The following is a 13467-nucleotide window of genomic DNA, read 5'->3' on the forward strand; positions in this document are numbered from 1 at the left end:
ATAGGAAAAGTTATTTTGGGCAATTATTTGCTTAAAAGGGGGTGTTCTCCTCACAATCCCGCATTCATTATCCCTCTCCAGGAGCTCCTGCAGTGCCTGGGGGAGATGAGGTGGGAGCTGCAGCTCTCCCTGCTTTGCTCTCTGTTCACAGCATCACTTTGGGGTTTGACATTTATTAACCTGAGTTTTCTGGGGTCCACCCCGCAGTGACATCGGCCACTGGTCTGGGATCTCCTAAAAGTTGGCTCCAAAAAGAAAGGATAATTCTTTGGTAACTCCCCATGGTTCGTGTTTCTGGTGGGATTCCCAAAACAAAGGCATTTTTGGGAGATCCCATCCCCTTCCCATCGATGTAACTTCCAAACCATTCCTTTTGTCCTTCTCAAACCCTTCTCCTCTCCACCTCCCGGTGACACCCACAGCCCAGTTTGATCAGCTTTAATTTTCAGGTATGAGCTGCTCCAGAACACAAATCAGAGGGAGCATTAAGCTGGAAATGAGGAATTCTTTGCTAATTGATTCTTTCCCAGACAGGAGGATTTCCTGTGTGTTTTCCATGGATTTTGGGACACTGTTACCTGGGGGTCCCAGTGCTGTCACCCCCCTCCACACAAGATTTTTGTTGCTTCACACATCAAACCCAAACCTTTCCGTGCAGGGACATCTGGGGGTTAATCCGGGAGCCGGGAACCGGGGTCAGGGCAGTTCCTAATTACTGCCTAATTCCAGCCTGGAAATTCCCTGAGCACATCTCAGCCGGCCTCTGGCTGCCTGACCAACACCTGACTGCTCAGACAGGTCGTGGGGAATGTTCTGGGCTGACAAGGACGAGGTTCAAGGGGATTTTTCCAGCCACAGATCAAACACTTCCATGCCACCACCTCTGCCTGGCAGAAGGAAAATCTCATTGAGGGATTTCTCTTCCTGCTGGATTCCTGCTGTGCCTCATCCCTCATCAAGGGTCACGGGAGCCCAGGCAGTGGCAAACCCACATTCCTGAGGGCAAAACCCTGCAAAAATTGGGTTAAAATCCTTGGAGTTTAAGGGATGGGAGGATCCTAACTGGGAATGGGAAACCTGCTGGTTGTTCCTGCAGTGTCTGGGGTTTAAAGTCAAAATTGCCAGGAGATGTTTGAGAGCTAAAGTGAAGAGAGACAACATCCCAGAGTCTGAGAATTTGAGAATCCCAGAATCCCAGACTGGTTTGGGATGGAAGGCAACATAAGAATTGTGGAATTCCACCTTCCACTATCCCAGGGTGCTCCAAGCCCCGTCCAGCCTGGCCTCGGACACTGCCAGGGAAGGAAATTGATTGCTTTTCTCATTCCTGAAGTTCTCCAGGATAGCTGGAACTGCAGCCCTGGAATTGCCTCTTTGCCTGACTTTTGATTTTCAGTTCCTTTTAGGGCCAGCACCACCTCCAACACTGGGCTTCAGTTTGTCCCCATTGCAGTTTCCCCCCAGATTTCGCACGAGTGGCTGTGCTGGAAAGGGAACAGCACTGAGAGCCGGGCAGAAATCCTGGGATTTACGTGCTGGATCTAATCCAGGGATTGATTTCCTCCCCAGATTACCGCACCGGGCCCTGCTTCAGCCAGGTCAACAACCAGATGTGCCAGGGCCAGCTGAGCGGCATCGTGTGCACCAAGACCATGTGCTGTGCCACCATCGGCCGCGCCTGGGGCCACCCCTGCGAGATGTGCCCGGCCCAGCCTCACCCCTGCCGCAGGGGCTTCATCCCCAACATCCGCACCGGGGCCTGCCAGGGTGAGTGGGGATGGGAGGGGAGGGGGCAGAGCCCCTGAACAGCCCCGGAACAGAGCACACAGACAGCAGAGCCCTGAAACAGAGCCCCAAAGCAGAGCCCCAAAGCAGCCCCACAATGGAGAACACAGAGCAGAGCCCCAAAGCACAGAACTCTCTGTGGAGCTTTGCCAAATCCCTGTCGTGTGTCACGGAGCTTCTCCATGCACCCAGAGTATCCCATGGGATTTTCCAAGGTCATTTAATCCTAGAGATTCTGGCCACGCTGTGGCTCTCGGGTGAGCTCCTCCATCCCGCAGGGTGTCCTGGATCAGGCTGGTGTTTCTCCCAGAGAGCCATGGGATGGACACATCCTTTGGGAAGCATTCCCAGACTTTTGTCTCCCTCTTGCTTGAGCCAGGAATTCATTCCTGTCCATTCCCTGTCCTTATCCCTGGTGCCATCTGAGGGGTAATTCCTTCTGGAATGTGATCCAGCTCCTTGGAGCACAGGAAAATCCACACTGGACACGGATCCATGGCTCCATTCCCTGACATCCTTGCTCTTCTTGCCGCAGATGTGGATGAGTGCCAGGCCATCCCTGGCCTCTGCCAGGGCGGGAATTGCATCAACACCGTGGGATCCTACGAGTGCAAGTGCCCTGCAGGGCACAAGCAGAGCGAGACCAGCCACAGGTGTGAAGGTAAGGGAGGCTCCAGGCCTGGATCTGCCAGGATTCTCCTCTTCCCAATGTCCCTGGAGTATTTTAGTCTTGGCTTTTTCCAAGGCAGAGATGGGGGAGCTCCCATTCCAGGCTGGATCCCACCTCCCAACCAGCCCTGCCAAAGGGGTTTTTTTATCTTCTTCCCAGAGTCCAAGGCCAGGAAATGAGGAATAGGCCTTGCCTGATCCCCTGATCTTCCCTGAAACCAGAAGGAAATGGTTTGGTTTGTTCACAGAGGGGTTTTTTAAGGATGTTTTAATGGGAACACGGATTGATGGCACAGAGGGGACCTCTGGAAGGGTTTACCCAGGCTCAGCCCAGGGCTGCCTCCAAAACTCTGCCAGGTTCTGAGTCTGATCAAGCCTTGAAAACTCAAAAACTTTTAATTCCAAGGCTCTTCATGAGGGCTGTGAAGATTTAATCAGTGTGAAATGTGGAATCAGGCTGGCTGTGGGAGCTAAGGGACAGCTCTGCCTGCCTCTGGAAGGCCCTGGAACTGGGATAGTGGGAGGTTGGGATGAGATGATCTTTAGGGTCCCTTCCAACCCAGACCATTCCAGGATTCCAGGATTCTGTGCCCTGGGTTCAGCCCCTCAGGAAATCTTTCCCAAAGAGAGCCAGGAGCTCCGGAGGTCAGTCCCTGGTGGGGGATGGACATTCTTCCATCTCCAGGAAACATCTGTGTCTGTGGCTCCTCCTGGGCAGGGTGCCAGGAGACTTTCTCTAAAATCCTGACAGAATTCCTGCAGAGCTCCCACATCCAAGGATTGAAAGCAGGAGAAACCAGCCCAGCCTTTTTCTGTGTCAGGTGAAGGACCAGCTCCCCAAATCCAGTGATATTCCAGGAATTTGCCTGGCCAAGGTGGGACCAGGGGCAGGAGAAAGCTGCTCCTGCCTCTCCCTGCCTCTCCCATGCCAGCTGGGGAGCAGAGCACATCTGAAACCAGTTGAGCTGGAATCTCCTCCATCCCGAGATTAAACCCAATCCATTGTCCGGATCTGTCCTCCAGATGTGAGGGGCCTCCCCCTTCCCCCAGTGCCTGGAAAAGCAGCCCCACAAACAGCTTCCCTTCCCCGTCCTGCCCACAAAAGGGACATCTCCAGCATTCCCAGGGGCTCCTCCACCCCTGGGATCACCACCAGGTCAGGATGCTTCCCTTTGGATCTGGGAGTCCTGCTGGGAATGACATGGACAGCAGGGATGCTCCAAAGGGATGGGGTTTGAGGGCTCCTTTCCCAGCTGTGTCCCCTCCATGTCACCACAGGACCACCAGAAGGTGAGGAGGGTTCCAGGAAAGGGAAATCACCTTTGGGGTATCACTGCTTCCCTCTAGGAATGTGATTCCCTAAAACCATGTAATAGGGGAATAGAGAAGGTTCCTCTCCACTTTATGGACACAAGAAGGTTTGGGTCTCGAGTTCCCCGAAAATCTCTGAGTTTCCTGCACCCTTTGATCCATCAGGAATTTGGTCCAGCAGATGGAGCATCAAATTCCTGAGCTTCACATTCCTGCTGAAACTGCCAAAATCTCTGCCTTGGTCCAAGTGTCCTCCTCACTGAGCCCAGGGGTTCAATCAAAGCAGCAACCAGAGGATGGATTTGTTATCCAGGTGTGCTCCAGGCTGCAGATCCCAGCTCCGCAGGAGATCCCTTGCTGAGTTTTGGGTTCATTTCACAGCTGGGGAAAGGAGGGAATTCTCTGCCGTAGGAAGAGGAGCTGCTTCCCTCTCGTTCCCAGACTCCCCATCCAAGCCCGGCACCCAGGGAATATTAAACCTCCATCAAACATCTCTGGGAGATTCCCCCCGGGTTCCCGGAGCTCGGGGGGGGCCTGGTGGGGAGGGAAGTCAGCAGCTGCGACTGTGCTGGAGCCGGAGCTCAGAGCCCAGGCCGCTGATTAACGATGTCCCCTCATTAACGATGTCCCCTCATTAACGCAGGCGGTTTGTGCCATAACCCCCCCGGCCGTGTCCTGGGGGGAACAGAGATAAGGGCGGTGCCTTCCCAGGGCGATCCTTATCTCTTAACACAAACCTTATCTCCAAACACCGACGGCACCTGGAGCTGAGGCTGCTTTGGTCCCCGAAGGATAAAGATATTTTTCCTGTGCGAGATATTCCGTGCTGATAAGGGAGGCCCCGCTCTCCCGAGCAATCGGAGAGGCTGCAGCTCCCGGGATATTCTCGGCATGGATTTTGCTCAGCTGCAGCAGGAAAAACGAATCCTTTTCCTATCAGGGAAACGTGCGCCCCACGTCCAGCCTGGATTTGTGCCTGAGCCGCCTCCAAGGCCGGGGTTGCTCCGTTCCAGGCTCACTCCCGCAGCCCATCCCTGACGAATGTGACGCTTGCAGAGGGTGGCGCGTGTTATCCCTTTGTCCATTGTATTCCGAGGAGCTCCAGGGATTCCTGAGCTCGGGGCTGTGCTCTGGATGATGAGAACTTCTGGCACTGCTCCCCTTCTGAGGGATCTGAGCAGTCTGGGAAACAGGGAAGTGCTGGATTTAGGGCGGTAAGGGGTCCGGCTGATCCCTAAAAACCGCTGGAGACAAGGCCGGCTTGGGAAGCACCGAGAATTGTGCTTATGCTGTACAAAAAGATGAGCGAAGAGGGCAGGAATTGCCAGGTTCAGGATGAATTAACCGATACCATGCCCGGATTATGATGTTGGAAAAAAAGGAAAAAAGCAGGATCTGTTGAGATTTAGGGGAATGAGAGCCTGGGGAGAAGGGCAGGTTTGGATCCAGCGGAGTTCTTAAGACGGCGGGAAGAGAATTGTCGAGGACACAAGAAAATTCCTGGTGCGAAGTGGAGAGAGGGAACATCAAAGCTGAACTCGGAGACATCCTCCTGCTCCAGAGACCTGGATCCATAAATCACAGGGAAAGGGAGGCTGTGGCATTTTTAAATGATCCTGGAAGCAACCGGAAAAATGACACCGGGGGGAACAATTCCGTGGTGTGGAGTTAAGGGGGAATCACTGGCTGGACAAAGCTTTTCCTGCCATAATTCCAGGGTTTCTCTGCCAAGAATTTCACTTTTTAGCAGCCCTTCCTGTGCTGCAGAACAAAGGCCAAGCTCTGCTATCAGTGAGGTAATGCCAGTGCCTCATCCAGGATGCTTCCCAAAGGAATGTGTCCTGCATCCAAAATCCATCCATGGTGATAAGAGACAAAAAAAAAAAAAAAAAAAAAATTTCTCCATGGAGAAACACCAGGAAAGGGAGTGGAAGGCTCCAGGAAGCTGTGTGCAACAACCTCAGCTGAAATCCAGCCAGGATTTGACCATTTTTGGCCTCTCCAGGACATTCTGCCAGGGAGAACAAATCCTGGAATCCCAGTGCTCACCTATTTTTCTCACCCCTTTGGATGTGAGGTGTTCCTGATGTCCCCCCAGGCCAGGCTTTTGTCATCAGGGCACAAAATCCCAAATCTCCTGATGGAGCTGAGGCTCTGTTGCCTCTCATTGATGTTCCTGCACCAGTGGGAGCTTCCCAGAGTTTTCCAAGGGTGGATGGAACCCAAAACCCACTTTATTTCAATTTCCTCACAAAACCCCTCAGGAGAGCTCATTGTTTGGCTCCATCCAGAGCTCATTTCCCTGGATTTGGGGTGGTTTGGAGGTTCCATTCCCTGCTCTGTGGTTCCTTTGTGCTTCCTGGGAGAGGAGGGTTCGAGTCCCTGGTGCTGCACCAGAGCGATCCCAAGGCACGACCCCTGGGGATGTTTTCTCCATCAAATCCTGGGATTTTAGCCCATGGAAAGGTTGGGGTTCCCACATGTCTGCGGGCACCGTGTGGGATGAGCTTTGCAGCTCCAGCTCTTCCAGAGGCTCTGCAGCCTTCGGCTTTTCCAGCGTTTTCAGCCTTAAGGACGAGGCCAACTCCAATCCCAGCCCAGCTCCAAAATCAACGTTTGCCTTGAATCCTGCCATTGTCTGAGCAGCAGAGCACAGGATCCTGCTTTAATTTTGAACAGAAGGTTGGAAAAGTCGGGAAGGAGCCAGGCTGGAGCTGGCAGAATTCCCTCCCCGGCGCTGGGTGTTAATGAGAGGGGAATGAACCCGTCCCACCGGGTCAGCTCTGCCTGAACGGATCCAAACCACCACGGGACACTCACAGAGGGAAAATCGAGAAGGAAAATGTGGTGGGGAAGGACTGAAAGGACAACAAAGCCCAGGGCTCAGGTTCCCAAAGCTCAGGATGTGGAGTCCTGCAGGAACGGGCTCTTTTCCTGCTCCTCAGCGCTGGGGTTTTCAAGGGGGAAAGAAAGGTCTGCAGTTTGAGTGACCCCCTTGGATTCCCTGTTTTTCCATGGGAATGGGATTCATCGCTGTCCCCACAGCCCCTGACGCTGCTTTGGGGTGAGTGAGGGATGTCAGAGCACAGATCTGCCAGCTGCCCCCAGATCTCGGATCCTCCCCAGTGCCACACCGAGTTTTGAGCTGGGTTTTTCACCAATAGCACAACTTTTCCTTCCCAAAGCTCTTTTCCTTTCAGAGCTCCCTGAGTTGTAGCCCCGGGCAGGGCTGGGATTAAACGGCAGGGCAGGCTGGCTGATAAAATCTCTTTTTGGCTGCAGGGGCCCAGGTGGGGGAAGTGTTTTCTGTGTTCTGTTCCGCTGCCCTGGGAGCTCTCAGGGCTTTTCTGAGGGACTCAAAGAGCCAGAGCAGCCCCGGAGGGCTCAGGGGACACCTCGGGTGGTGTCCGGGGGCAGAATTTGAGAGTCCTAAAGAGCCGAGCAGGAATTTGTCTTCCCCTCTTGACTGGAATAGAATCAGAGAATGGAACCATGGAATATCCTGGGCTGGGAGGGACCCACAGGGATCTGCAAGTCCAGCCCATGACCCACCACCCCCATGGCACCGAGTGCCACATCCAGGCTTTCCTTGGGCACCTCCGGGGACGGGGACTCCAAACCTCCCTGGGCAGCCCCTGCCAAGCCCAGTCCCTCTTTCTGGGAGGAATTTCTCCCTGCTGTCCAGCCCAAACTCCCCCCTGGGAGGGGCTGTGCAGAGAAGCAGAGAACTCCATGAATCCCCCTCTGGGAGACTTTTGGAGACCCTTTATGACCTCAAGCATCCCACGACCCCCCCAACTCCATTTCCCACCGTCTGTGCCCTGGGTGTGGATGGGGAAGGGGCCGTTTTGCATCCTCCCCGTGGGATTGTCTCCCTTGCAGATGTGGATGAGTGCGGGGCCATCCCCGGCGTGTGCGACGGCGGCGACTGCACCAACACCGTGGGCAGCTACGTGTGCTCCTGTCCCCGCGGCTTCGTCAGCAGCCCCGACGGATCCCGCTGCCTCGGTGAGGGGAGAAACCGGGATGTGGGGCTGGACCAGGCTCTGGGAGCCTGGCAGGGCTGGGAATCTCTGCAGAGGGATTTGGGGGTTGTTGCTGGGATAGGGGGAAACGCTCAGTTCTCCATCCTGCTCCCGGCTGGATTCTCTTGCTCTTTCTCCCTCTCCAGAATTTGGGCTGTGGGAGCCTCAGTACTGGAAAGGGTTGACAAGGACACGAGGAGGAGGATTGGGAGGAAGGTGTGGGGCTGGGAATGTGGTGGGAGTGAGGATGGGGAGATTTGGGAAGAGGAATTCAAACAGAACAGGCAGAGATTGGTGGTGCAGTGCAAAGTGTCAGGTGCAGCTTTCTGTGGAAATTAATACAGCAAAAAAAAAAAAAAAAAAAAATCAGCTCCGAATTCTTTTCTAGCCACAGATCCTGGAGCAGGATTAAATGTTTTCGTTCCAGGAGGAAAAAAATGTTGTGAAGTGTAAAAAGTAAAGCCCAAGTCCTCTTGTTTGGGAAACTGATAGATTTTAATGGGAATGGAATTTTTTCCTGCTGTTTCCCAGCCCCTGCCATGAGCCCAGAGGGGTGTGACAGCTCTGGGATGAGTCATGTGGACATTCCCCACTTTCCTTGAAACCAAGAGCTTCAAGAAACGAAAATAAATAAAATTAGAAAGCCCAGATTTAAAAATAGTCCCGAGCTGATTTAGCTGCAGTGGACTCTGACTGCACCTGAGCTGGCTCCGGGTGCTGCAGCCTTTCCCTGAACTCCCTTTTTGGGTCAGGCAGGGTTTGTTTTGGCAAAATCCACAGCTCCTGCCAGGGTGGGGTTGCCCTGGCACCCAAATTTTGCCAGCTCTGCTCGAGGGGGTCTCAGGGCTTGTTTGGAGAGTTTGGGGTGGGTTCAGGCTCCAGGTTTGCATCCCATGAAATAAATCCAGGGAGCAGCTGGGAAAGCGGAAGATGGATAAATGATGTGGGCACTTTTAAAGCATGAGCAGCATCAAGAGAGGGGAGATTGTCACCCTGGAGGTGACCACAGTGTCTCATGTGAAGATATTTAGGAGCACCAGCCCTTGACCCATTCCCCTCCCTTTTTAGCAAAGCAAAACCCTTTTTTGTGGCACTGAATGATCTCCTGCAGCCTTTACAGCTGGAACAGCAACACCCAGAGCTTGAGCTGATCCCCAGTGCCAGGAGCTCCTTCCAGTGCCTGCCCCACTAAAACCCCACCAGGAGAAAAACCCCTCCTGGTCGAAAGGAACCTTCACGGAGGGATTCAAGCACCTGGGCTTGGCACACAAAGCCCAGTCCCACCCTGGGCCGTAAGGGTCCCACCCATTCCTGCTGGTGAAGGCTCTGCAGGCAGCGCAGGAGCTGCTGCAGCAGCTGGGGGGGCTCAGTGGATTTTCCTTGGTACAATGGGTTCCTCTTGCAGAGCAGCTTAAAAGAATAATTTTCAAATGAAGAGAAATGGCCTTTGTGCATTCCCAGACATGCACATGGTGTTCCTTCCCTCCCTCCCTCCCTCCCTCCGTCCCTGCGACTCAGCACTCCTGCTCTGGCCTTTCTGAGCTCTTTCTTTCCCTGAGAGTGCAGCAGAGCTCTGAAGGATTTGGGTTGTGCCTCTCCTTGGGCAGCATCAGCAGATTCAGTGCCTCAGGTTCTGGGTCTTGCTGAGCCTGGCAGAGCCCTGGCTCACAGAGGGTTGGGAGCACTGAGGGCTTTGCCTGCCTGGAAAGCCCTTTTTGGCCACTTTTATCTAAGCAAGAGGAAAAAGGAAACATGAGGGTTATGGAATCATGGAACAGGTTGGGAGGGATCTCAGGGCTCATCCAGGGATGTCCAGGGACACCTCCCACCAGCCCAGTTCTGTGGGATTAGCCGTGCTGGATAATCTCTGCTGCCTCTCCTGGGGTCAGGACACGCCCCATGGGATGGGTGCAGGCCTGCCAGATCCCAGATCCAGCCTGGAATCACTCCTGGCCCCTCAGGATGAGCAGGACCAGCTCCCTCTGTGCTCTGCCATCCTGGCTGAGCCCTGTCACCCCCCAGAGCCCTCTGGGCTCAGCCCCCAGCCCGCAGCTCTCTCTAATCCCATCTGGAATTTCCCCTCCCCTCTCTCCTGCAGCATTTTCTGCCTTACTGGGGTTTTGTGCAAAGCTGTGCCCTGGGAGCAGAACACCCCCATGGCTTCTCCTCCCCTTCCTCAGCATCAGGAGCTAATCCAGCCTTGCATTCAACCCCTGCTTCCAACCTTCCCTTCTCCAGGCCTGACTTTCTCTCTGCTGGTGTCTTTGGTGGATAAAGTTTCCTGAAAGGAGCAATTCCCACAGAATCCAGCTCTGAGCAGGGGTGGGGGACGTGCCTGAGGAAGGACCTGCTGGTTTGAACTGGGGTCACTGTCCCCTGCGGGTCCCCGAGCTGTGCTGGGAGCAGAAGTGCCCCCACAGCCCACAGATCAAACAGCGCCAGGCAATTAATTCCAATTACATTCCCAGGATGTACATTCCCTGCTGGCTGATGGCAGCCACATCCCAGGAGACTTTCCCCCTCATTAACTGACTTTAGCAAAAACAAGGTGGGAGATGAATGAGGGGAAGATTCCAGGTTTTCCTGGAGGGATTGGTGCCAGGTGGAGCCTGCTGGATGTGAGAGACCCTCAGTCCCCTGGGCCTTGGCAGGAGCCACAAACCCCCCCCCAGCAGGGCCAGGCTCGGGGTGAGTGGCTTTGACCCCATCCAGGGCTCCTTCTGCTCCAGCTCAGTCCAGCTGGGATCAGCCAGGGACAGGGACACGCTGGGAACGGGAGCCTGGAGGGAGCTGGAATTGGGAACAGCTCCATTTGTGCAGCGAGGGGTGCTGGGGCCTGGCAGGGGATGATTCCTCGTGGGAAGCCTGGGATGTGGGACACTTTGGGACCTGAGGGGGGAAGGACACGCTGGGCAGGGGTGGCAGCAGGAGGGGAAACACCTGGCCGTGATCCCATGACTTTGGGAAGGGAGGAAGCACGGGATGAGGTGGGAATGTCCCTGTTCTGTGCTCTGGGAATTCATCCAGGACCTGCTGGGTCCCCTGTCCTTCCTGCAGGGCAGGGAATGCAGCTCCCAATGGACAATCCAATGGGGAGGCGTTGCCCAGCTCTGGCTCTGGTCTGGCTGGACTGAGGAGCCCAAATGGGAACGGGAGGTTGAACACTGGGAATGAGTTCCTGGATGTGCTCCAGAGGGAGAACCTCATGATCTGGGAGGATGAGACGGAACAGGGGGGTCACACTGGGAGAGGGGATGGCCGGGAGAGATTCCATTGGGAATGGGCCCTCAGGAGCTGGCTGAGAGGGGGGTGGTGGCACGTTGTGACCGTGTCTCCCCTTCCCCTTCCCCTTCCCCTTCCCCTTCCCCTTCCCCTTCCCCTTCCCCTTCCCCTTCCCCTTCCCCTTCCCCTTCCTCCTCCCGCAGACCAGCGGCTGGGGACGTGTTTCTCGGCGCTGCTGGGTGGCCGCTGTGCTGGGGACGTGCCGGGCCAGGCCAGCAGGATGCAGTGCTGCTGTGACTCGGGGCGCTGCTGGGCCATTGGCCAGACCCCCGAGATGTGCCCCGTGCGGGGCTCGGGTGAGTGACACCCCCGGGATCCTAAAACTGGGGGTGTTGTAAGACAAGGTTGGAAAAGCTCTCCAAGAGCACTGCCAAGGCCATGAAACCCTGTCCCCAAGTGCCACATCCCCATGGCTTTTAAACCCCTCCAGGGATGGGAACTCCTTTGCCAAAGCCACCGTTCCCATGGGGAAATCTCCCTCTGCCCCATTCCCATCAGGAACCCCCTGTGTTCCCTGCCTGTCCCTCGGCTCCCTGCAGGGGATCCGGGCCCTGCTGGAACAGTCTTGTTTTGTTTCAGACGAGTACCGCAGGCTCTGCATCGAGGGACTCCCGGTCGTGCCAGGCTTCCCCAGGAACTTCCCAGGAATTCCTGAATTCAGGCCCAATGGAGTCGGGCCAGGACTCAACGGGCCCGGAGGCATCGGCCCGAACGGGGCGAACGGACAGGGGGGGATCCCGGGCCTGCCCGGGATGGGCCCGGGGAGCTCCAGCATCGGTAATTCCCGGGTTTGTCCTGGCTCTGGGAGCAGGGGTGTTCCCGAGGGCTGGAATGCTGCTCCCAGCCAGACACACGGGAACAGAGGGGTGTGCTCAGGGAATGTCCTGGCTCCGGGGAGTGCTGGGATGTGGCACCGACGCTGGGCAGGAGCTGAGCCCGCAAACAGATCCAGCGGGGCTGGCTCCGCTCTGGGATATCCCCCTGATTCCCAACGGGGAACGGAGCTTTCCTGTCACCGCCTTACTCTCCGTGGTTTCCCCCCGACCTTGGACCCCTCTGACGTCCCCCCAGAGAGCTCCTGGGACATCCAAGGGCTCCCCAACCTTCCCTGTGCCCCCCAGGAACGGCCACGCTGAACCAGACCATTGACATCTGCAAACACTTCACCAACCTGTGCCTGAACGGGCGCTGCATCCCCACCCCGTCCAGCTACCGCTGCGAGTGCAACATGGGCTACAAGCAGGACGTCAGAGGGGAGTGCATTGGTGGGTAGGGGCTGTTCCCAAAGCTCCCAGGGCCCCTCTGGGCTGGTTTTCCCATTGCTGGGCTTTGCTGTGCCCCAGGGTCCCTCACAGGTTGGTTTTCCCTCCCTTGCAGATGTGGACGAGTGCTCGAGCAGCCCCTGCGTCCACGGCGACTGCGTCAACACCCCGGGCTCCTACCACTGCAAGTGCCACGAGGGCTTCCAGAGCACCCCCACCAAGCAGGCCTGCATTGGTAAGGGCTGTGCCCTGCTTTGGGGGAGCTGCAGGGGTGGCAGAGGGGTCAGCAGAGCCCCTGGCACCACAAAAGGGTTGTAGGGGCGAAATGCAGGGAGGAGTGTCCAGCACCGCCAGGTGTGGGATGGGATCTGTCCAGGAGAAGTTTCCTCTGCCTTGGCCTTCCTTGAAATTTTCTGATGGCGATCAAGGCACCCTCAGAGTCCTCCACAAGAGCAGAACTCTGCTGGGAGAACTTTATCCGACAAAAGGGAGGATTCTGGGCCCTATTTATATGGATGCAGGATTTCCAGCAAGGCTGTTCTGCCAAGATGCTGCTGCAGGTGAGGGATGGCCAGAAAAGGGTGGGAAGGGAATGTTCCACCGTGGGAACAACAAGCAAAGGCAGATTTCCCTGGCAGTGCCCAAGCTCTGAGTTTTTTATTTTCTCCCCTCCTGACAAAGTGGCTTCCAAAGGCTCCCTGTTGCCTGGCAGTGTGAAAAGATTCCTCATTTCCAAATGGGATTTTTGAAGATGAATTCCTGTATCTGAGGACACCTGCCTGGGTTTCTCCCGGGCGATATTAAGCTGGGACTGCTCCCATTCCCCCTGCTCCCACTTTCTGGTGATTTCCCTGCAGACATTGATGAGTGCATCATGAATGGGGTGATGTGCAGGAACGGGCGCTGCGTCAACACCGACGGCAGCTTCCAGTGCATCTGCAACGCCGGCTTTGAGATCACCCCCGACGGCAAGAACTGCGTTGGTGAGGGTCCTGGGGGCCTCCAGGAGCTCAGGGCTGAGCTGGGATCATGTTCTCCCTGGGGATTTAATCTGGGATATCCCCCAAGGAGAGGGTTGGATTGGGGAGGTGTTTCCATGGGGGTGTTGTGCTCCTGTGGGGTTTGGGCTGCGG

General features: G+C 55.8%; 1 protein-coding gene across 2 annotated transcripts in view; it reads left to right on the forward strand.

Moving 5' to 3' along the window:
* The window catches only part of LOC116435982 (fibrillin-2-like), a 71276-nt gene that overhangs the window by 22905 nt on the left and 34904 nt on the right, over nucleotides 1-13467 (forward strand). For both annotated transcript variants that reach the window (XM_032092748.1, XM_032092747.1), the window contains exons 7-14: nucleotides 1570-1767; nucleotides 2321-2446; nucleotides 7648-7773; nucleotides 11216-11368; nucleotides 11652-11849; nucleotides 12194-12337; nucleotides 12450-12569; nucleotides 13192-13317. In XM_032092748.1, coding sequence (XP_031948639.1) covers nucleotides 1570-1767; nucleotides 2321-2446; nucleotides 7648-7773; nucleotides 11216-11368; nucleotides 11652-11849; nucleotides 12194-12337; nucleotides 12450-12569; nucleotides 13192-13317 — 1191 coding nt within the window. The remainder of the gene's footprint in view (nucleotides 1-1569; nucleotides 1768-2320; nucleotides 2447-7647; nucleotides 7774-11215; nucleotides 11369-11651; nucleotides 11850-12193; nucleotides 12338-12449; nucleotides 12570-13191; nucleotides 13318-13467) is intronic.

Source organism: Corvus moneduloides, chromosome 28 (assembly GCF_009650955.1).
Source record: "Corvus moneduloides isolate bCorMon1 chromosome 28, bCorMon1.pri, whole genome shotgun sequence".
Taxonomy (NCBI): Eukaryota; Metazoa; Chordata; class Aves; order Passeriformes; family Corvidae; genus Corvus; species Corvus moneduloides.